The 22,212-nt window shown below is 37.3% G+C and overlaps 3 protein-coding genes across 3 annotated transcripts; 2 read left to right on the forward strand and 1 right to left on the reverse strand.

Annotated features, from left to right (window-relative positions):
* Window positions 1-176: 176 nt before the first annotated feature.
* LOC117294395 (protein TEX261-like) lies at window positions 177-5,351 on the forward strand. The gene is made up of 6 exons (XM_033776774.1): window positions 177-352; window positions 1,277-1,356; window positions 2,166-2,319; window positions 2,712-2,779; window positions 3,399-3,510; window positions 3,948-5,351. Exons 1-6 carry the CDS (start codon window positions 283-285, stop codon window positions 4,064-4,066), a joined length of 603 nt encoding a protein of 200 aa, XP_033632665.1. The 5' UTR covers window positions 177-282; the 3' UTR covers window positions 4,067-5,351.
* A 123-nt stretch (window positions 5,352-5,474) lies between these two features.
* LOC117294394 (synphilin-1-like) lies at window positions 5,475-11,526 on the reverse strand. The gene is made up of 4 exons (XM_033776773.1): window positions 10,742-11,526; window positions 10,092-10,291; window positions 9,487-9,651; window positions 5,475-8,323 (listed from the first exon to the last, which is right to left on the reverse strand). The coding sequence occupies exons 1-4, from the start codon at window positions 11,012-11,014 to the stop codon at window positions 7,456-7,458; spliced, it is 1,506 nt and encodes a 501-aa protein (XP_033632664.1). The 5' UTR covers window positions 11,015-11,526; the 3' UTR covers window positions 5,475-7,455.
* A 277-nt stretch (window positions 11,527-11,803) lies between these two features.
* LOC117294393 (enolase 4-like) lies at window positions 11,804-22,211 on the forward strand. Its single transcript, XM_033776772.1, has 13 exons — window positions 11,804-11,880; window positions 13,021-13,210; window positions 13,865-13,993; window positions 14,486-14,676; window positions 15,703-15,842; window positions 16,319-16,479; window positions 16,807-16,935; window positions 17,477-17,539; window positions 17,857-18,021; window positions 18,675-18,800; window positions 19,340-19,532; window positions 20,351-20,418; window positions 20,632-22,211. Exons 2-13 carry the CDS (start codon window positions 13,052-13,054, stop codon window positions 20,833-20,835), a joined length of 1,728 nt encoding a protein of 575 aa, XP_033632663.1. The 5' UTR covers window positions 11,804-11,880; window positions 13,021-13,051; the 3' UTR covers window positions 20,836-22,211.
* The last annotated feature ends 1 nt before the right edge of the window (window position 22,212 follows it).

A 22,212-nucleotide genomic window follows, 5' to 3' on the forward strand; every position in this document is an offset into this window, starting at 1 on the left:
ACATAAATACAATAAATATGATAAATTCTATCAAAAAAGAATATGCTTTTACATATATTTTTTGTAAACACTGATTTAAATTCACAAAATCAAATACTTATTTGAAATGGGGTGTGCTCCGTGCTGTACCTTTTTTCTTTGCGTGAACTTTGACCCAATGCCGTCCGTGTACAAATTTGACATCGAGAGAGAAGTGACACGGCGGCGAGCTTTGCGTAAGATTCTGCGAAATTGTACCGAAACGTTCACCAGAGAGGCAGGGAAACGACTGGATTCGTCAGGATGTGGTTTTTAATCATACTCAGTTGGTTAGCCACGTTTGTGCATGTCTGCCTGGCCACTTTGGCACTTGGTAAGAATTATACGTTTTTCACGATATTGGTGCAATTGACAACGCCATCCCATTACCCCACACACACAGGCCTAATTCATTGTAATTCCCCAACTAATGAATTAATTACATTTATAGCTCTTTGTTTTTTACTATTTCTATCGCCACCCTACTCAACTGTCTGATATCCAACACAACTGACAGAATTATGTCGGTCAAGTTACAAAAAGAAATACAAATTAATTACAAATTTCCTCTTTGTTGGTTTTGGGACTTTGCTTTGTTAAAAAATTAATTAATTAAACATTTATTGAATTAATTCATTCATTAAATTTTAATTTTTCATGTAATTGATATATTCAAACAACAGATTTGTTAAAAGGTTGGAAAATATCATGATTGTGTGTATCATTGAAATAACTGTAGATCAACAAGTAATATTATATTATTATATTATTAAATACAATATCAATTCATACAAATCTGACAATGACACTAGCTAGGCTACTTATTAAACTTTTAAAGGGAGGTATTGAGAAAACTTTTCATATTCTGCCACCTCTTTTTCATTGTTTTATTTGTTTGTATTCACTTAACAAACAAGATATTCTTTTGAAGTTAAAAAGATGAGTGAACAATTGGTGGCAGGATCCAGAAATCTTTCTAAATGTGAAAATTTTGAGCTCAACTTAGCTTAGGCTTACAGTACACCAAAAATAAACCAAGTTAAAACCATACATGGGATTTAACCAGTTTTATTAACAATTGGTTCATTGATTGAAAAGTTTTTTTCATCAATGAGCATGAGAAGTTGTTGCGAAAAACTGTTTCAGCTTTTAAATACCCTGTTTCAACCAAAATCACTTGGAGGAAAATGATTTATTACCATGAATTGGTTAGTAGCATGATTGCTTGTTATGATATGATGTCCTTTTCTAATTTCAGCTGCTGGTCTGTACTATTTGGCAGAGTTAGTTGAAGAGTACACAGTTATTACTATGAGAGTCATCAGATGGCTTGTTGCTGTAAGTATATCAACAGTCTTTCCGTTAACTTGAAAGAACGAGGTGGGGGATGGTTGGTAAACAAAAGTTCCATTCCTCTGTAATCCTTTTTGTAAGTGTAATGTGGTTCTACTTTAACCCACACCTAAGCTTTATACAAGATGCCCATTGATTACCAGAAGCCCATATGACTTGCAAGTTGCATTCATGAGCTTTTTTTGTCTTGAGCATTTAATTATACAAGAAATCAAACAGCCCTTTTGAGATATAGTGACACTGGAAGTGCTCTGTTTGGTTTGGGTTTAAACATACAAATCTTGTTGGAATTTAACTGAGTGTCCAAGTTTTCCACTTTCAATGCTTTTACACTTAAACGACAGATAAAACGGGTGTCCAACCTTTAATCAGGTGTCCAAAAGACACCCAAACACCCCTCTGGGTAACACTAGATGCCTGCCGCAACGACTCACCGTCAGTTTAGAGCAGTGCTCCTCCTGGTCACTACAATTTCCTTGTAAAGATGCCTTTTACGCAGGAGAAAATGCCTTGCTGCCCTTGCCCTGTAAATACCAAAGCATGACCTTGAACTTTACTGTGGAAGGGGCACAGTAATGTCCCTCTGGTAAGCGGCACTTCTAGCTGAGGAAAATGTCAATTTGTATTGGAACCTTGCAAAGGGCACCACAGCAAAAGCACAGGCATGGAAGCAATTGCTATGTGTGCCATAGGTTATTTCAAGAACTGCAATGTTTCAAAAGTGTATCCTTCCTTTCTTGAAGTTATTGTCCACAACTATTGACACCTGACTTGTTATTATTCTGTCTTCATAGATCACAGCAGGAATCTACGTTGGTTTGATCATCTTTGAAGACTTCCCGTACTATCTGACACTTACAGGATTAGTTTCAATTGGATTCTACTCTTTACTGCTCAAAACTTTCCCGTTCATAGAGCTGTCTTCACCAGTCTTTATTCTTAGTTGCGGTAAGTTTATTCTACAGTGGAACAAAAGTATCTGTAAAGAAGCTTTGTTGGATCACTTTTTTAGTACAGTTTTGTATTTGATTACTGTTTTGGTCTAGTTGGTATGGTATGACACTGCTCTAGAATTGCAAAGGTCGTGGGTTCAAATCCCACCCGAGTAAAATGCCTGTGATTTTTCACAGGACTCGGGGAAAGTACTGAGTATACAGTGCTACACACATCGGTGTATATGGGTAAAAACCAAAAATTAATAATTACTGTTTTGTTGTAAAGATTTATTTTTATTTTTATTCCTTATTTAATTTGGTTTATCATCAACTCAAATATCATTTACACACCATCCATTGATTTTCAGTTATATAAAACTTGCATCTTTATGCTTTTTTCTGCAGTATTAGTGATTGTAAATCATTATCTAGCGTTCCAGTATTTTGCAGATGTGTGGCATCCATTTTCAGAGGTAAGCCTACATGTCTAAAACTGTACCAAGTACAGTTGGGCCCTCCATCCTGGGCCCAATTTCATAGAGCTGCTAAGCACCCAATATTTGCTTAGCATGAAATTTCTTCATTGATTCAAACAGGATTACCAACCAAATTTCCATTTGTTGTTTATTGCTTGTTACTAGTATTCAGCTATTGTTTGCTTATCCTGGAAATCACTTGGAAATTTGGTTGGTAATCCTGTTTTTATCAAGGACAAAATTTCATGCTAAGCAAATTTTTGTGCTTAGCAGCTCTATGAAATTGGGCCCAGGTCTTATCTCATGGGGCCCTTGTCATTGCGCGGTGTGCGCTTCAGCAGGGATGGTTGCTATATAATACATATGATTATTATTATACACATTATTATGATTTATTTGGCCAAGATTTCAACTTACTTGCAGCAAAACCTAGAAAGAAATACTTGTTCCTGTTCTGCTTCTTATGATGTAATGGAAAAGTCATAAAAAGAATTTTCAACAAACAAATCTAAAATCAAGATCTAAATCAAACATGTTTATGATTATCTATTATTATCAAAATTGTTGTACAGTTCCATCTCTTGATGAGTTTGTTTGTTCTTGTTGATTCTTCAAGGTGATAGCATATTTCACGATGTGCCTTTGGTTGGTACCATTCGGTTTCTTTATCTCACTGTCAGCAAATGATAACATTCTCCCAACAACACACATGCCTGCCACTGAAGGAAGTAAGTACATGATGGCATAGACTGCCTACTATAGATGGATTGCACTATTGGTTCATCATCCATAGTGTTTGATGAAATAGGCACGCGTGCAAGGCTATCATTGGCTAAGAGCTGTGCGTAGAGCGTACACGTATGCACTTTTGCATTGTTTATCATCAGATATGGCGGTTGATGCGCTTAGTGCAATCCATCTATTGGTTTACCCTTAAAGGTTGAAATTATTTTGAACAGTCAATTGTCATCAGAACTTGACAGTTAAAGGTTGGTAAATTTTCTTTCAAGTTGGGGGGGGGGGTAGATTTCATCTGGTTTAGAAATTCTTATCCAAGATGCCTAAAATCTTGGAGGTAAAAGATGCATCCTGATTTGATAAGCCAAGTTTTTTTTTTTCATGTTTAAATTTATTTTCACTGTGTTTCTCTTTGTTATCTCTGCAGAGAAATCAGATGATCTCGTCACAAGCTATTTCAACAAGAAAAGTAAACGCAGTGGGATTCTATCGGTATTTGACATGCTTAAGGATACAATCATCCCAGAGAGAACTAAGCGTTTCTAGTCCTCAGTCAGACCAACATGGTATCAGGTGCTTAGCAACTAGACCTATCCTAAAGACCATTGTCATACTGCTACTATCTTGGTCATGTTCCCCCTATTCGTTAACTGCAACGAATGCTTATATTCATTGAAAAGGAACTATACTATTTCTTCCCTCACCTCAAGCTCAGTTTGGTTACATTGAGTGGAGTGAGAGAAAATCAAGATGGCCGCACCATGAAAAATGTTTATAGCATGTATTGTAGTTCCCAGTAGACGCCATCTTTATGGGCAACTTGGGTTTTGGCTTTGTGCTGCATCAAGCATTGTAGTATTTCTAGTCTACACAGCCAAATGGTTCACAGGCAAACGTGCTGCAACGCAATATTTATACCTAAAGCATAAATGTTCGTTTTAAAATAGTGTTTCTTTGCCGGTGAAGATGGCTGCCTTTACACTGTGTGACGTTAAAGGGGAACTATGTACATGTATTGAACCAGTTTTGCCATTTCTTTTTGCCAATTAAAGCTATTTCCTAAAGAAAGTCGCACCTTTTCTGGAAAAATAACGAGGCATTGTCAAAGCTTTATATGATTTACTCTAGTATGAAAATCAAAGATTACCGCCAGTTCTTTTATTGTCTCCCAGCATTCCTACTTGGTGATAACCAAGTGAGAAAAAACCTCAGACCTTCCTCCACCTTCAGACAAGTCATGAATCTTAATGATTTTCTCAAACCTGTCTAAATTTAAGAAGAGGCAGAGCTGTCGAAAGGGTTTAAGATGCTTAGTTTGTCTTGATAACTCATAACCTTTGGTATGGGCAAAAACTATGAAATGAAAAAACTTGGGGATTTAAAAGTGTACATTATGAAATAAATATAATTGGAAAGATTTTTGAAGCGGAATGTAATGATTCAAAGTATCTCTCGAAATTGTGTGGTTTCCTTATGCTTTTTGAACTAACAAAGTAAAAAATTATTCCACAAAATGGCAGACTTTTTTAGCTTACAAAGTTAACAACAAAACCAGACAATTTGAATTGATACTTGCGTGAATTATATTGAAATTTACTTTCAAAACGTGTATTCCAACGGACCATATTCATTTCATAACAAATGCTTTTATAAGCCCAAAGCTACCAATCCAAGGCAACGTGTCCCTTAAATCTTTCAACTCATTTCATCAACGTTTCATTGTAAAGTTTGATTTATTATTTTATGCAAAAGTGCTACACGTATCTGAGCATTGAACATTTTGAACTTTAATGGTTCATTGCTGTCAGGTACGGACTGTAAAAATTAAAATTTAGACTAAATGTTTTGTGGACCAAGTCTACTAGTATGTGATATGCATGTAAATGTCATTGATAATTACAGAGAGCCAGTCTCTGTATTATTATTATGAATTTTTTTTTTTTTTTTTTTTTTTGGGGGGGGACTTAGTTTAACTGTATTTTTGCCAAGCATGTAGTTTTGTACATAGCTAATGAGAAGTCAAAGATATTACAAAGTAAATTGACTCTTTAGACAACATTTGAAAAAAATAATAATACTTGTAACAAAGTTGTGCTTCAATTGGTGTAGACAAGAAGTCTTCACCTTTTTTTAAATCATTCTGATTAAAAAAAAATAATCAGCTATAACTAGTTAGTCTTTTGGAGTTATTTTGGCATACTGACCTCTTGCATTTACATCTGACGTAACTACTGTCTACCGTGCGCGCCATTGATGAGTCAAACTGTCTGTACATTTTACATGGTAAGCGTATGTGTGAACACCGCATTGCCTAAAATGCGCTGCGCACTAAGATTATTGTGATGCTGATGTCGGATGAATTGAGTCAGAGGGGATTCAAACAAGACAAACTATTATTATTTTTGTACACGTTTAAACACAGGGTTTTAAATGTAAGCACTTGCATCTATGAAGTGATACATTTACATGTGCGTGTTGTATGCTCAGTTATAATAGTCTTAGGGCAACTCATATTCACAAAATAGTTTATATGGAGTTGAAAAATCAAGCCAGGGTCTACTGTAAAATCTTGTGAGTATCTGAATATTTTTGGTTAATTTCTTCGAACAATGTTTGAGTACTTTTGGGATTTTCCCTTTCATAAACCTGTTTCTTACAAAGTACTTTTTTAACTAATCTTAACTATATAATTGAAATGTTTAAATGTTAAGTCATATTTGAGGAGATTGAGCATTGTAGGTGAGACATTTTGAGAAAATATTTGTGCCTGCAGAGCTTACTTTAATAATATTTGGAATGGTTATAACCACTTCCTTTAAAATAAAGTTATAACAATTGAAATAATGTGTGCTTCTGAGCGCAAACTGTATTTCAATAAGATTGCCACAGTTGAGTATAATTGTGCTTTCTTAAAAAATGCATTGTTGTATTCAGATGTTGTAACAAACATCTCTTGAAGTTAAAGTAAAAGGTAGGGTCATAGATTAGATTTGTGAATGTAATGCTGATTTGTGGGCAAAGTAATTTCACAATCAAGCTGACAGTTTCAGCTGAAGTGTCAACCTATTGAGATATAGACAAAAACTGCCACAGTATCACAAAAACATTATTAAAAGTTTATACTAGCAACAGTGCACTGCTTCTCATCAAGTAAGTTTCTATGGGTCTTTATTTTTTTAGTGTTTCTCCAATCTATGACTCGACCTTTAACTAAACAGTATTTGTCAAGGGAATTTAATGTTATGTTTATACAATAAAAATAATCAAAACTGTAGAAAACTGTTTTTGTAGCGAGTTTTACTGAAGCATGTTTGGTTACAAAAATGTGTCTCTTAACGATGTTTAAAAAATTAAGGGATCTTTTTTGGACTAGTAGATGAGAGGAAATGTTGTTACAGTTTTTATTCATTTTACACATTTGTGCTTGTCAATAATGATCAACTTGACAACTGTTCATTTTCATCAATTAAATTTATTTTGTTTTTATAATGGCATAATGTACAAAAATTTGTTTAAAACATTAAAATTGTATACACTTTTCAATTAATTCAAATCACTTAAACTAGAGGCAGAGACTATTTACAAACATTTTGTCATCTTTTGCGTTCTTATCAGAAGAAGTCAAGTAGGAAATGGGTTTTATCCTTTCCAATCATTCCAATGAAGTGTACTCATTGATCAGGCTCAATTGCTGGTCAGTTGATACTGATCAGTTGATCACAGGATTAATTGTGATCAGTAGGATCAGGACCGATTGTTGACCAGTTGATCAGGATCAACTGTTAATCACTTCAACTGATAACCAGTTGAGTTATCAGTTGAGTTTGATCAGGATCAGCTAATAACCAGTTGAGTTTATTCAGGATCAACTAATAATCAGTTGGTAAGGATTAACTTGTAATCAGTTAATAAGCTTGTAATCAATTGATTTTTTATCAAAGGACTTCAAATGAATATTTATAACTATGTCCCTCAATAGCCGGGAACGTAACAGGTTTAGATAGCTCTTTCATCATCTTAGAGACTCTTTCAACATCAAGATCATGCCAGTTCGAGCTACTGTTCTTACTCGAGTGAGAACTGGAACTCGTCTCCAGCAACAAGCGAGCGTTTCCCGGGAATAATTTGGAGTCCAAACAGTCTGAGATGTGAGCGTACATCTCTGCTTCATTCTTGACATCATCTGAGAATAATCTGCGGTGTTGCGCATCGATAATGTTTTTGCATTTAAACTTTAGAGGACGCTCATGTGGGGAAGGCTTGTGGTGAATAACTTGCTCAACAAGATCATCGGGTAAGTCTGGGATGTTGGCCGATTCCAGTCTAGATTTGTTAAAACCATTTGATGCGTTGACGGCAATGCGAGGGATGTTTTTGGATTCCCCTGCACCTTTAGTCTTTGGTACCTCTTCACGTCTCCTGCCTTGCTTAGCCCTTGGTGACAACCCCTCTGAGACTTTGCCTCTTTCTTGGACCTTAAGTTGCTCCTTAGTAACTGGTTTGCCTTTTGCCATACTGTTGGCTTTATAAAGACTATTTGTCCCCTTTTTCAAATTGTCTTTCTTAACAACTACTTCTGGCTTAGATGTCCGGATTAATGGAGGTCCAATTGGCTTTGGCTTCAATCCTCTCTCGTCAAGCCAGTTTGTGAAAGACAAACTGCCGTAAAATTCTTTCTCAGCCAGCTTGGATTCCTCCTCGTCCTTCTCATCAGCTTCCTTCAAGGTGCGGAGGTACTTCAACTTCTCCATCTCACCAGCTTGGTATTCTTTCCCCTGTCTCCAACCCTCAGATGCTAAAATACTGCAAGGAGAAACAAATCAGTACAAATCCTTAGTTTCAAAATAATATATAACAATATAGGATTTGAGGCATTGCATGGTGAGGTATCAATGTATATTTGGTTTGCGGTAACACCATGTGTGTATAGCCCTGAGCCCGCCAACCACACAACCAATCAGAGCATTGATTGACCTGCAGTGGATCCACTGAACCCCTATAAATAAGCCCACTCTTCTCTTACCTCTTCAGTCTCCTGACGATGACTAGAGCAAGCTAGTCGAAACGTTGAGACCAATTTCAGAACTGACTCCGGGGCAGTACAGTTAATTACGATCCTATAAGCTAAAGTAGTAGTCCAGTCTAATTTCTATACCATCCGCCCTGGTAATAGTTAATAAGCAGGACAGTTCTTTTCAGAACTGAGAAGTCTCCCAAACCTCCGATTATCTACTCCACGGCAGTAGAATAAAGCAAGACAGTTCCCTAAGAACAACTCTACCTGGCAAGTAGATACACACATGGTGTTACCGCAAACCAAATATACAATATATAACAACATACTGTAACTGTATAAGACGGTACATAGACTTGTGGAAAAGTCAGTAAATGACTGTTTTTATGATAGCGTTCCAACTGTCTCTGTGACACAGGCGATGTTTAATTCTTATATTATTATCATTATTTTTTTAAGTTGAGCTGTATGGATTTTAATGCTGGCTTTTTATCCACTATTTGTCGTTAGATTACGTCTATTTTTATTGAGTCTCATTCTTTTTGGTTAAGTGCTGGTTGATTGTTTGCTGTTTTGATTGTTTGTAATTCTTGCACATTAATTACCTATTGTGTGTTTAAACTGTTTCACCCTTTAGCTATTTTTATACTGTACATGTTCTAGTGCCATTCAACCATATCATTTGTCATACTGTTCCATCTTTTGTAGTGTTTTTATGAAATAAGTTCTCGTAAGATTGCTGACTCCTGCTTAGGCTGTTGCTGTTGCGACTATGGCCAGAGTATTCGGGGCGCAAGAGCAGTGATCTTGCGAGAGCATTCTTCGTCACACAGAGCTAGCTACTAAGTGCTTTATGCTATCATGACATTAACAACTTGCAACAAGTCTAGATGATACATTGAGCATTCTGCACTTCAGCAATGATTGTATCTTCAAACTCTTTTTAACATACCGAGCACACCTCCGGTGACCCCATATCTTGGCATAGTCCAGTGGGATATGACCTTTGTCATCTGGCAGATCAATGGCAGCATTTGCTTTGATTAGCGCCTCTAAACATCGAACACTGCCCTCAATTGCTGCCTGGTGTGCGGGTGTCAAATCATCTTCATTAACTCTATTCAAAGTGAAATAATTGAGTCTTATTTAATATAAATAAAAAGAAATATTTATTCAAGCTTTTTAATCAATTTGTTTGGGAGGTTGGGTAGTCCTTTTTAGGAATCCTGTTCATCAATACTGACTCATTGCGGAAAATAGTTTCAATAGGGCAAACTTGAGATGACTTATTCCCGATTCATACTTGAATGTGAATCAAATTTTGATGTTGTGGCTGTTTTTGCAGGGAATGTTTTGCAGGAGTTGAACAAATCTCATGTTGCGAATCATTTGTTGGGAATTTTTTGACGTCAACATTTGTACTGCATTTGCAGGAAGTATGAACCAGGCTTTATTGCACGAAAAAGTTACAATAGGCCAAATTTGAGACAACTTTTATAAGCTGAGACATTTGCCCATCAGTTATCCAAGGTTTGTAAAGATTGACCTAAAACTCACAATGAAGGATTAGCTCCTTGATCGATCAAATACTGAAGGCACTGTAGAGAACGCTTCCCTGTACGACTGTTGATTGCCAGATGTAGCGGTCTCCATCCTGTGGTGCTTGGTAAATCCACATCTACACGATACCTCTCGACCAAAAGCTTTAAACATTCTATGCGACCATGGAGTGCTGCCAGATGAATTGCTGCGAGTCCCTGAAAATAAAAATTAAACATTTCAATTATTGACTTTTTCGTTGACTTGATGAAAAGTTACATACCATTATTTAAAATCGTCAAGACTATCTGGGCTCAAATCGCCACTTATGGAAGAAGGGAATTCTGCGCTTACGTCAAACATTTTTCAATGGTCTGCAGGGAATTTTTTTGTTTGTGCACGTGCATACTCAATGTTACTAGGCTTTCCTCACTCACTCGGCTAGCGCAGAAATGCAAGCATTGCACAGTAATAAGAGTAGAATGGTGATTGAAAGCAGAGCCATGAATTTGGGCCCTGTTATATTGCATGAGTTGATTCTAAGTAAAAGTAGAGCTCATCCCTGCTTATGTTTACATGGTTTATTTGCGCACCTGATTATTGATATGCAAAATTATGGCAATGTTTGATTTTAGTTTATTTCAAAAGTAAGACGTTGGTTCGCTCACATTGCGATCATACAGAGATGGATCTCTCCCGGATCTTAATGATTGTTTCAACCAAGCAGTGTCTCCAATAGCAGCAGCCATAAACTCGTCATTGTCAGAGGTCTGTTGTCGTCCCGATGAAGTGCCACTCAATTTCTTGGTGCTTTGACGGGCTGCCATATCTTTCTTGAAATTAACACCTTGCACAGAATCCAGTAGTGAGTTTGTTGCGATTGAAGAAGGCGTCTCTGACATAACCGAGGGGGCTAGATGAAGTTTCGGAGGATGGCTCATTCTAATATTTCATTTGAAGACTTCTTTGGTTGGTTGGCAGGCCATGGTTATTATGGTTTCTGATGAAGGCCACACAGCACTATAGTGACAACAAGGAAAGGGAATTGAAGACTTTGGACAATATTTATCGAAGTGATGGTTTTCTTGTTGAAACTTCTCTCATTTTCTTGTTGTGTTGTGATGTATGAACTTGGCTTTGTGTGTCACCAGGCATTTGTTTCAACAGTAACTTGCTCAGCCATTGACTTGCTTTGTCTCGATAATCCACGGCACGTATTAAAAAAGTTGATCAATCAATCAATCCAGAAGGGTGGGGTTCCCCTGCCTGGAATGGAAGTTTATGCTGCAAATCCTCCTCCAGAAATATAAACTGTTTTTGTGGTCATTCCTAACTGCAGTTCATTCACTGAAGACAAAGTTTTAAGCTGTTACAGTTTTACTGAATATTAAATGTCAACAAGACTTGAACAACAATGTGTAGACTACATCAAACCAGTGTGTTGGGATCAACAATCACACTACCACCACATACGTGTTCCAGTTCATGCACACGTACAAAAAGTACATGTGTGTGCAGCATACAGATGTTTACAGTTGGTTGCTATGGTGTAACTTCCGGTAAAGTTATTGACCCAAACCAAATTAAAATGTTTATTTTGATTTAATTATGTTTAAAGGTAGGAACTATTCTATTATGATACTCAATTCCTTTAAATTACGAGGAAATATAAACTGTGATCTTCCTAAAAAATAAAAAATAAGCTGCTTAATTAATTATTCCCACAATGCAGTTCGATCCACATAGAAACCAAAACCCAACATGGCGGCGTACACGAATCTGTCAAACTTCTGAATGTGCCCAAAAAGTAAGTATTTAAAGCTCTTTAAACTTTTGTTTCGTGAGATGTAAAATGTTTTCTACGGGTGTGTTTATAAGTAAAATGTGTAGCTTAAGCTGCGTGGCAGTGCATAAATTTACGCACGTTTTAAAAAGGGTTTTTTAATTAACGAATGACCAACGGGCAACGTCAACGAACGAACGGGAGAGCGCGACCGGTCGGCCGGCCGGCCGGACGGCCGGACTTTCCCCCAACCGCGGCCAGTCGGTGTTGGGTGAATGCAGTACATGTATCAAACTACTCGTAACTCGCTCCGGATAACTTTCCGTATGGCGCCACCACCTTTTCACTCATTTTTACAAAAAGGGATATCTCATTGAGGTATTAAATTAGATACTATATTATTTTGTATCGAATGAATTATGAAAAAGTGGTGGCCCCATACGGAAGATTATCCCTCCTATATAGCATGTATAGCAGAGAGTGGCCCGTTTGCAAAGGCTTTACTTAGCTTTTACTGACAGTTTCAGTAAAAAAAGCTCTTTACTTAATAATAATAGTCTTAGTTTTGCCTACCGACAGAAGAGAGACAGACATGACTGACATTGACAGACAGAGTTGTAAAAAACACTTTAGTTTTAGTAGGTAGAAGTTAGTTGGTAAACAAAATTACCTTCTACAACTAATTTCTAAATCTTATTTATAATAAAAGAATGATAAAAAACAACCACAAAACAAGTCAAGATAAAAACAAATAATTTTGTTAAAAACTGGAGTTAGACTTAGGGCTCGAAATTTAAGACATGCAATTGTAGTTTTACAAAGCTTGGGGTTTTGATAATATTAAGGCAATTAATCAAATGATTTTGCAAACAAATATACAAAAATAGCGTATATAGAGTAATACTTTACAAAAATTAAATAAATTTTGTTTTCACTTTTGTTTTGAAAGATATTTATTCAGTTAAAAAAATGAACTTGTCCTGTCTTGAATTTACTGTTAAAATTCTAAAGTCACTACTTTCAATTCAATTCATCAAGTTTAACTTTATTTTTTTAAATCCTTGCTCTACAGTCATTAGGAGTGCAAACAAGGATGTTGGCAACAGCATCTGTGTAATAAATGACTTCTTAATCTTAACGCCTTTCTTTTAATATTTATTTTAGGTTTGTGTAGCTATACAAATAATAGGACATCATGTGTGCGAGTAGGGCATCTGAGAGAAATGCAAGGGAGTTTTATGACACAAAGCAGAGGGCAGTGAAGTTCTACAAGGAGAATGGCATACCAGAAAGACTGGAGGAGATTCTTAACTCCATGTTTTATGAAAACCCTCCAGATGTTTACGGCCGATTGGTAAGTGGAAAACCAGGTCACCAATTCCCAATCTCAGTTGCTAAGCAAAGTGGGTAGGCACACACAGAGCTATGGGGACTTTTTCATCTGCTTAACGACCGATTTTGTGCTTACTTTGCAAGTTTCCATTTCAATGCCCTATTAAAGCACACAAAATGGCAGGCCAACATTCCGATGCTTACTCTTTTAAAATGAGTGATGTTAAGCTGCGTTATGAAATTGACCCCCGATGTATACAAACTTTCACTGCACTACTTCACATCTCTTTTCCCCCCATTGATATAAAAATAATAATAATAATTTGGAGGGCTAATCATCCTTACTCGCAGCTAAGAGCTGAATTGCGAAGGACGTTGCTACAACGTGTTCGAGAAGCAGGCATGCAAGGGTGCCTTTGGCTGCCAGCCACATCAGCCCATTATGACCATGGAGCACAGCCAAGATCGAAAGTGTTTGATTTTTTCCCGGGGGAGGAAAACCGGATAGTCTGGAAAACCCTTGTTGTACAGAAGAGAACCAACGCACAACTCAACTCACATATGGCCCTGGCCGGGAATCGAACCGGGGTCACCTTGGTGAGAGGCGAGCGCTTTACGCACAAGCCAACCATGCCACCCTTCTATTAAAACTGTCTCTCTCTCTTTCTATCTGTAGTCAGAACATTTTGAGACATTGTCTATGCCGCCAGTCATCGATAAGATAACAGCACGAGAAGTTTTAGACAGCAAAGGACAGCCCACTGTACAAGCTGAGGTTCACTGTATTGTCAAAGGACTTGAAAAGGTAACTTAGAGAATCAATCAATTGCAGCAAAGAAATCATCACACCCACATTTCAAACTTCCTCCATACAGCTCGGCTCATCATCCACAGCACACCTGCAACTTCATAGTGCCCACATGTAGTCCTTATAACCATTCTCGCTATGGTGATTGTGCCTTCTCTGTTTGTGCCCCCAAAATTTCTCTTATCAACAATGTGATTTCCGACTGTGAACACATTCAAAAGTAGATTGGAAACATAGCTATTTAATTCATTTTTGCTATTTTGTTGTTGTTTATTCCTATTCGTTACTTGTAAAAACAATGTGTATGAAGCAATGTATAAATGTTGTAGATTATATTACTATTTATTATAATAAATAAAGCCAACAAACTCGAGTTGTACCAGTTTTACTCCATTACTAGTACCTGTCCATGAATTAAACAAGGGGTGTGTCCCCTACAATACTTTCCTCTAACTCACTGATTGTTTTTGTCATTATTAATTGTTGTAGCATGTTTCTACTGTAACCATGGCCAGTACAAATACACTCATGGAAAACGCCCCCATTGAGAAGAAAGAAGTCGATGAGAAAGAAAGACAGGACTTTGTGGATGCAGCTATTCAGTTTATCCAAGGACCAATCAATGACTCTGTTAGTGGTGGTTGTCCAGCCAATCAGAGAGGAGTTGATGAAAGTGTTTGGTAAATATGTTTTGAAACTCATATGAAATGAGGGAAAAACTAGGTAATTTTCATGGCTCAAAGTCTGCATGCTTTTAAAGTATTTTTTCATGCCCGTCTGCTTGATTGGAAAATCATCTAAGCAGACAAACAACCAAAATAATCACTTGATAAGCAATTGATTATATTCTGCAAATTTATTTGAAAACATAGGATAAGGCCGGGATATAGCCAATTTGAAAGGTATTTGGTTTGATCAATCTTGATTGGTGAAAACAATTTCAAAATCTCACACATGTGACCACGATCAGGTGGTAGAGGGCTGACACGTTAATCTGGAGGTCGTTGGTTCAAATCCCGCTCTAGTAAGTTTGTCATTGTTGAACCCCAAATAATTTAGTAAAAAATATGCAAATTAAATCTATTAAAGGGAAGGTACACTATTGGTAATTGTCCAAGACCAGTGTTCTCACTAAATGTATCTCAACATATGCATAAAATAACAAACCTGTGAAAATTTGAACTCAATTGGTCTTTAGAGTCGGGAGAAAATGGTGAAAGAAAAAACTACCTTGTTGGACGAACTGTTGTGCTTTCAGATAGGAATAAAAGACCTCTAGCTAGAATTCTTTTATTATTTTAGTGAGAAATTACCTCTTTTTCAAAAACTTTGTTACTTCAGGGGGAGTCGTTTCCCACAATGTTTCATACTATCATCAGCTCTCAAATTTTAGTTACCAAGTCAGTTTTTAAGTTAATATTTGTTTTGAGTAATTACCAAACGTGTACCTTTCCTTTAAATCAGTGCGGTATCCGCTGCTAAACTATAGGATTTGAACTGCCATTAGCTACCGGGCAATCTCCTTGGTATAGTTGGTAAGACACTGCTCTAGAATTGCAAATGTCATGGCTTCGAATCCCACCCGAGTAATATGTCTGTGATACTGAGTATGCAGTGCTAACACACATCAGTATACACCTAAAATTAATTATGTTGTAAGTTATTTTTTTTCAGCTGATTCCATTTTTGTTAAATCCCTCCCTCAGTGGACTCCTTGAGAAATTCAAGAAGGAGAAGGAAGAGAACGATCGTCAAGAGCAAGAGAGAGCTGCTGAGCTAGCGTCTCCGCAACCAGAACCCGTCAAAGAGGAGAAGATCATTTCACCAAAAGGAAAGAAGAAACCAGGTATGAATAGCTTTGATAGGGTGTCATGTCTGAACGGTTAAGAGAGTTGAATTCAAATTTGGGTGGTCAGTTTTTGAGGTGTTGTTTCGAATCCTAGTCATGACACTCGTGTCCTTAAGAAAGACCCTTCACTGTAATTGATGAGTATTTAGGCCATCAGCTACGAGTACAAGTGTCTGAGTGTCGAGTTAACAGAAGAAATACTTTTAAATTCTTCTTCTAACCAACGATGTCTAGCTTCAGTCAGACAGAAGGCAGGCCAGGAAATTTGTTCTTGAGGAAGCACAGCAGTTTCCTCTAGTAAAGGAATATGAGGAAAATGTAAATTTTGTATTAGAACTTTGCAAATGGCACCACAGCAAAAGCACAGTGCACCATAGCAAGTGGCTGTGGGTAATTAAGAGGCCTAAGAAGGAATCAATTTTTCAGTCAGGTTAAATAGTAAAGTTGCAAAAATATTTTGTTGTATTTTTAAGGGAGTGCCAAGTCTTCTATGGTCGTTGCCGAAGAGCCCAAGGAAAAATTACTCCCAGGATGCAATGCAGCATGTGCAGTGTCACAAGCTGTTGCCATAGCAGCATCAAAATTACGAAAAATAGAGCCTTTCCAGCATGTGGCAAGTTTGACCTCGGCACAGGTGAGATTTCAGTTTACTTTCAACAACATTTCGGACATGATAACCAATCCAAACCATAAGGAATTTATATACAGTATTTTAATAGTTATGTTTTTTCAAATGTTTGTATTTGTCAGTATCTGTGGTAAACTAAGCCTTAAGCCAATTTCGAGGCAATATATTTAGAAAGCAGTAAGAACATGATTGTTTGCGTCACCGAACTTGCTTCGCATTCACTGTTGCATGAAGTATTAACCAGGCTTTATAATTTCTCTCAGAGAAAAGTCCTGTCTCTTTGCCAGAGTGATGATTTGTAACCCGTCAGATCAATGATTGAAATTCTTACAGGAACAGCAAGAAGTTGAACTTCCATTATTGATGGTAAATTTGCTGAATTCTGGCAAGGCGTACCCGGGCAAACAAAACCTGATCAAGGAGTTACTCATCATTCCCAAACCAGGAAAGACTGTCAAAGAGGTAAGAAATGTTTTACTTTAAATGTTTTATGTAATTTTCTTAAACATTCTTCATGTGTTTATCTTAAATTGTTCTGTATTTATTTTGCTTAAACTTTTAACCTATGTAAAACGCCTCAGGACCCTTTGGGGTTAAGGGCACTATACAAAAGCTGTTTACTTATTATTATTACCCATACAGTGTTTTACACACATCGGTGTATGGGTAGAGCCACTAATATTCTTTGTCCCCAATGCAAACCTAACATCTAATACATTGTTGCGATTCCAGCTGCTAAAATATAGGTGTTGAACTGCTTCTGGCCACTGGGCAATCTTGATGGTCAAGTGGAAGACATTTTGTCTAGAATGCCAAAGGTCGTGGGTTCAAATCCTATCCAAATAATATGCTTGCAGATTTTGTTCACATGACTAGAAAGTAGAGTGTACATCGGTGTGTGGGTGAACAAAATAATATCTTCTTCTTTTTCCTGATGCAAAGTTAACATTAATTGTATTTTACACTGCAAAAACCATCAATGATATCTCATTTTTTTATCCAGTCATTAAAGCAACTGACAGCTATCCAACTTCAAGTCAGCAAGTTGGTGTTTCCAAAACAAGGGGTAAGTTGGTGTCTTTTAGTGTAATTTTTATTCCGGAGGTTACAGGTTCAAAGGTTGAAGCCCACTGAACAAAATGGCAACTTAGGGAGACTGTCATCATAGGGCTAGATAGCTGAGTTAGTTGAGGGTTGGCATGTTAATTGAGAGGCTGCATGATCCCATTTTTAGTAAATTTTTCTTCTCTTTTTAAAGTTTTACAAATTTCTGAACACGACTTGAGTGATATGTGATAACTTTGCAACCCTGGCGTTCTTTTGATTGTAAATTCTGTCAATTCCTAAACTTCCAAATTAATTTATGATCCTCTCCTCATTCAGGTGGCAGGTTCCTATGTGAATGATCTAGGTGGCTATTGTCCGCAGTTTGACCGTCCAGAACAGTTACTTGACCTTGCCCAGGAAGCTATGACCGCCTTAGAACTGACCCCAGGGGAAGATGTCTTCATTGGTATTAATTGTGCCGCTCAGGAGTTCTTTGATATGGTAATGAACATTCTTCTTTTTGTATATTTAAAGGCACTGGACACTATTGGTAAATACTCAAAATAATTTTTTGGCTAGGAACTTACTTGCTAACGAGCAATGGAGAGCTGTTGGTAGCGTACAATTTGTGAGAAAGACTGCCTCTGAAGTAATGTAATTTTTGCGAGACAGAGTTAATTTCTCAATCAAATATTAAAAGGCTTCAGGCCTGAAGCCTTTTATTAGGCATCTGAAAGCATGCAAATTTGTGCAACAAGGGTGTTCATTACAATAATGAGATTTATATTCAGATGAGCTATGTTTTGATCAGTATGCTTTGATTGTCTTAAGGACAAATTTAAATTACAAATAGATTGCGGATTCTATAGACAGTATTGAATATGACGTCACCGTTCAAATATTTGCCCTACAAGATGGCGTCTGTGAGCGTGTGTGTGTATGTGCGGCTTGTGCCGTAGAAATCAAACCGGGAGTGGTGCGTGTTTCTTTGATGTACGTGTTTGGACGCGCATACGGTTTGACCTACAAGATGGCGACTTTCATAGCAAAAAAGGGTTAGAATATGGAAAATTAGACAGCAGTTTGTTAATAAAAGAACCTTTAGTGTGTTTACTCATGACATTTTAAATTTGTTATTTTATATTTTTTCTCAGGACAAAGGAAAATATGAGATGGTCCAAGGAATGCTAAAGTTAGCAGATGACATGATAGAAGTCTATGCTGATCTTATCAATCGCTACCCAGCAATTATCGCTTTGATTGACCCCTTCAAGAAACAGGTGAGACATCTTTCAATAAAAACAATCAATACCTTGAGGGAAATAGTTACATTTGAAGGCAATTGCCTTGGTGCCTGACCTTTGCCTTGGTGCCCCTTGAAATGTTCCAGAACAAGTTTACTTGTCTTTCATAATGATGACCTTTACAAAGAAAAAACTGCCTTGCCTTCAAGAGAGCAAAGTATTAGGGCTGGGGCATGTTATTTACTGTCGGCTGGTTAATGATAAGAGAAATCAGAGGCAGTTTCCTCTATGCCCCTGGTCATTGCCTAGGTGCCCTCTGGAATAATCCAGTACAAACTTACATTTCTTTCATAGAGGTGCCTTTCACTATTAATAAAAGAATCTTTAAAAGAAAAGAATTGTTCAACAAGTGTCTTAGTGTTGCGCACGGCGAACATGCAAGCTTTGTGTTTCCCTTGTCATTCTTTGCGGTACACAGTACACAGTAGTTTGCTCTGACACTGCCATTGGAGAATAGGACAATTTTAACCACCTTCTATTTTTATATTTAACATTCTTTTTATTGTGATCTTCAGGACGTTGTACAATGGAGCAAACTTTGTGAACGTTTCAGTGAGCAATGTTTCATCATTGGAGATCAAGCGTACCCTAGAGCAGAGAGAATGACCCTGGAAGGGTTGGGAGGACTTCGCTCCACTGCTGTTTCCCTTAAACTACAACAAATGACAACAATTAGCAATATCATCGATGCAGCTAAATGTGCTCAAGGTAAATATTCATGCAATGAATTGTATTTTCTACAAATATTGGATGCATAGTGTCCAAAAAAGATTTTGAATCTGCAAAATAAAGGATAAAGTTAATAAAAAAACAATAATAGCAAAACTTATAACACACACCCTCACCAGTAGAGTGCCCAAGGCGCCAGGAATAATACAATACAATAACTTACAATTTTGTTCTTGGCAATTGATGTTTAAATTACAATTAGGGAGAAAAGGCCCAAGACATCAAATGCATTTTAAGCTGGGTTTAAAAAGTACTTAAGGAACTACATGTTTGAATGTGCAGTGGTAACAAATTCCACAGTCGAGGAGCAGCTGTAGCAAATGCCCTGGCCCCCCCCCCAACCTCTTTTGGACAGTGGCTCAAAAGTTTAGGGGCTCTTGATGATCACAGACCAGTACGATCACCAAATAATGACACAAGATGCATATTCCACCAGTCAAGTGCCAAGGATTTGTCTGCATGGTATAGGAAATATTGTCAACAAGACTTTCTGTTGGATGTTGAGGCTCTCAAACCATGAACCCCGGAATTTATTAGCAATGCAGTCTTGTGATTCGTTCTGATTTTTGCTGGTTTCAGGATTGTTCACTTATCTCCTGGTAGCTTAAGATTTCCACAGAAAGACTTTGCCTTTATTATGACCAGACCATGAGGTATCTATTTGAAATGATGTAGAGAGTCTGTGTACCTCTGAATTGCAACATTCTGTAAAGGCAAGGCTTCATCTTCACTCCAATCTCACTCGCTTATACCCTCTTCTTGCATTTCACATACATTTATTTGTTTATCTTTTACAGACAATGACTCGGTTGTCATGCTAACCAGTGTACTTGGGGAGAGTCCAGACAGTTTCCTTGCTGATTTGGTAAGTACTTCCTCAAAGGCTTAAAAAAAGCTAGGGTTGAATCGTCAGGTTATTTATTTAATTTTTAAATTAAATTCTGCACACGTTAGAAAATAGGAAACTGATTGACCAAAAGACCCACAATACAACCTGTTTGGGTGATATTTCTTCCCATTTCAGAAGTCAAAATTACAACAGTGTAGTAAACCAGTTTATTTAAACCCCATTTGTTAGGCTGTTGGTATCGGTGCAAGGTTTGTCAAGTTTGGTGCCATCAACCGAGGTGAACGGATCGCTAAATTCAACCGCTTGCTTGAGATTGAAGACATTTTAAGCTCTCTGGATAGAATCCGCACAAGAGAGGAATTTGGATTCCCGGTGATCAAGCCCCCAGAGCCTGAGATTCCCCCTGGGGAGGAGGTCGACACCAAGGAATGAAATGAGACTTATTGACATTGAACACTTCATCACTGAACGCCAAGAGATCAGAGTCCATCAGGGCTCAGATAGGTACTCCTTGAATTCAGTTCATGCATGGTTACAGCACTGCATGGTTTTAAAGTTAAACATCCAGCACAGTTACTTTTGAAACACAGAGGAAACTAATATAGACCTGGGCTTAATCTTATAAAGCTGCTTAAGCACAAAAAGAGCTAAGCACAATAAAATTATGCTGACTAGACTATGGTTATCATCCAAACTACTATGTCACATGTACAATTTGTGGCTGGTATCCTGCTCATTTCTGCTTAGCAGACATTACTTTTTGCCTTAGCAGCTCTTTGAAATTGTGCCCAGGTTTTCAATTATGTCATGATGGCTCTGCATATCCCAAGATTCTGCGTTTATAGTAACCATTCTCCACTCACAGGGTTAGCACAAAATGTCTGCGCTTGGTATTAATAAAAAAGAGCGCTTACTACATGAAGCACACGTGGATGAGAAAAATACCTTGCTAACCTGATTTATATGTCAAGTGTGAATTGTTCTACTACTGTAAGCGCTGATTTTAATCTTGGGTATAAAGCAGAGTCGTACTGGTATCTTCTAGTAAATAATTTTGTTACATAACCTCATATTAACAAATGTTACATTTTTAATCTCATCCTAAACCTAAGGAGGCAAGTTCTACTGGCAATGCGAAGGCAACCAATGTCACTACTGCCAAAGAAACACTTCAGTAGTACAACAAAAATCTTGAGAACGGTGTCATGTTATCCACATGGTTGATAGATGACAAATCAATAGAATTTTGGTTTTTTTGGGGCATGGAACGTTGCCTATAAACTGCCTCATGTGACACGACCTGATCACTGCTGTTAAAGTTATTTATCAGTTTTGTTAGTTTAGAGCCCAGTTCATACTTCCTGCGATTGCGATACGAATTTTGACGCCACAAATTTGCAGCGAGTAATTTGCATCAGTTGACTTGTGTTCAACTCCTGAAAAACATTCGCTGCGAAGCCCTGTGTCGCATTCGCACTCGTGAATTGCAAGTATTCCTTTGGAATAATGGCTCGATACTCTGTTGATTTGTATAAAGCTTTCATTTTATTTTCAAGTTTTCCATTTGTTCAAATTTTAATCATTCATTGTTGTTTTAAAATAGAAAATGACATTTTGTACTTGGCTGTTACATACATTTAAGATAATTTAGGATTGAACAAAGAAAAATTTACTAGAACAGGATTTGAACCAACGACCTTTCAGTTCAACAGGCCAACATAGAGACGGCCAACATAGACCTTATCGCAAATACCAATGCGCAAGCGCAGACTGTTGAATGAGGTGCATTGTGGGATATATATGGATCAA

The sequence above is a fragment of the Asterias rubens genome, chromosome 9, assembly GCF_902459465.1.
Source record: "Asterias rubens chromosome 9, eAstRub1.3, whole genome shotgun sequence".
NCBI lineage: Eukaryota > Metazoa > Echinodermata > Asteroidea > Forcipulatida > Asteriidae > Asterias > Asterias rubens.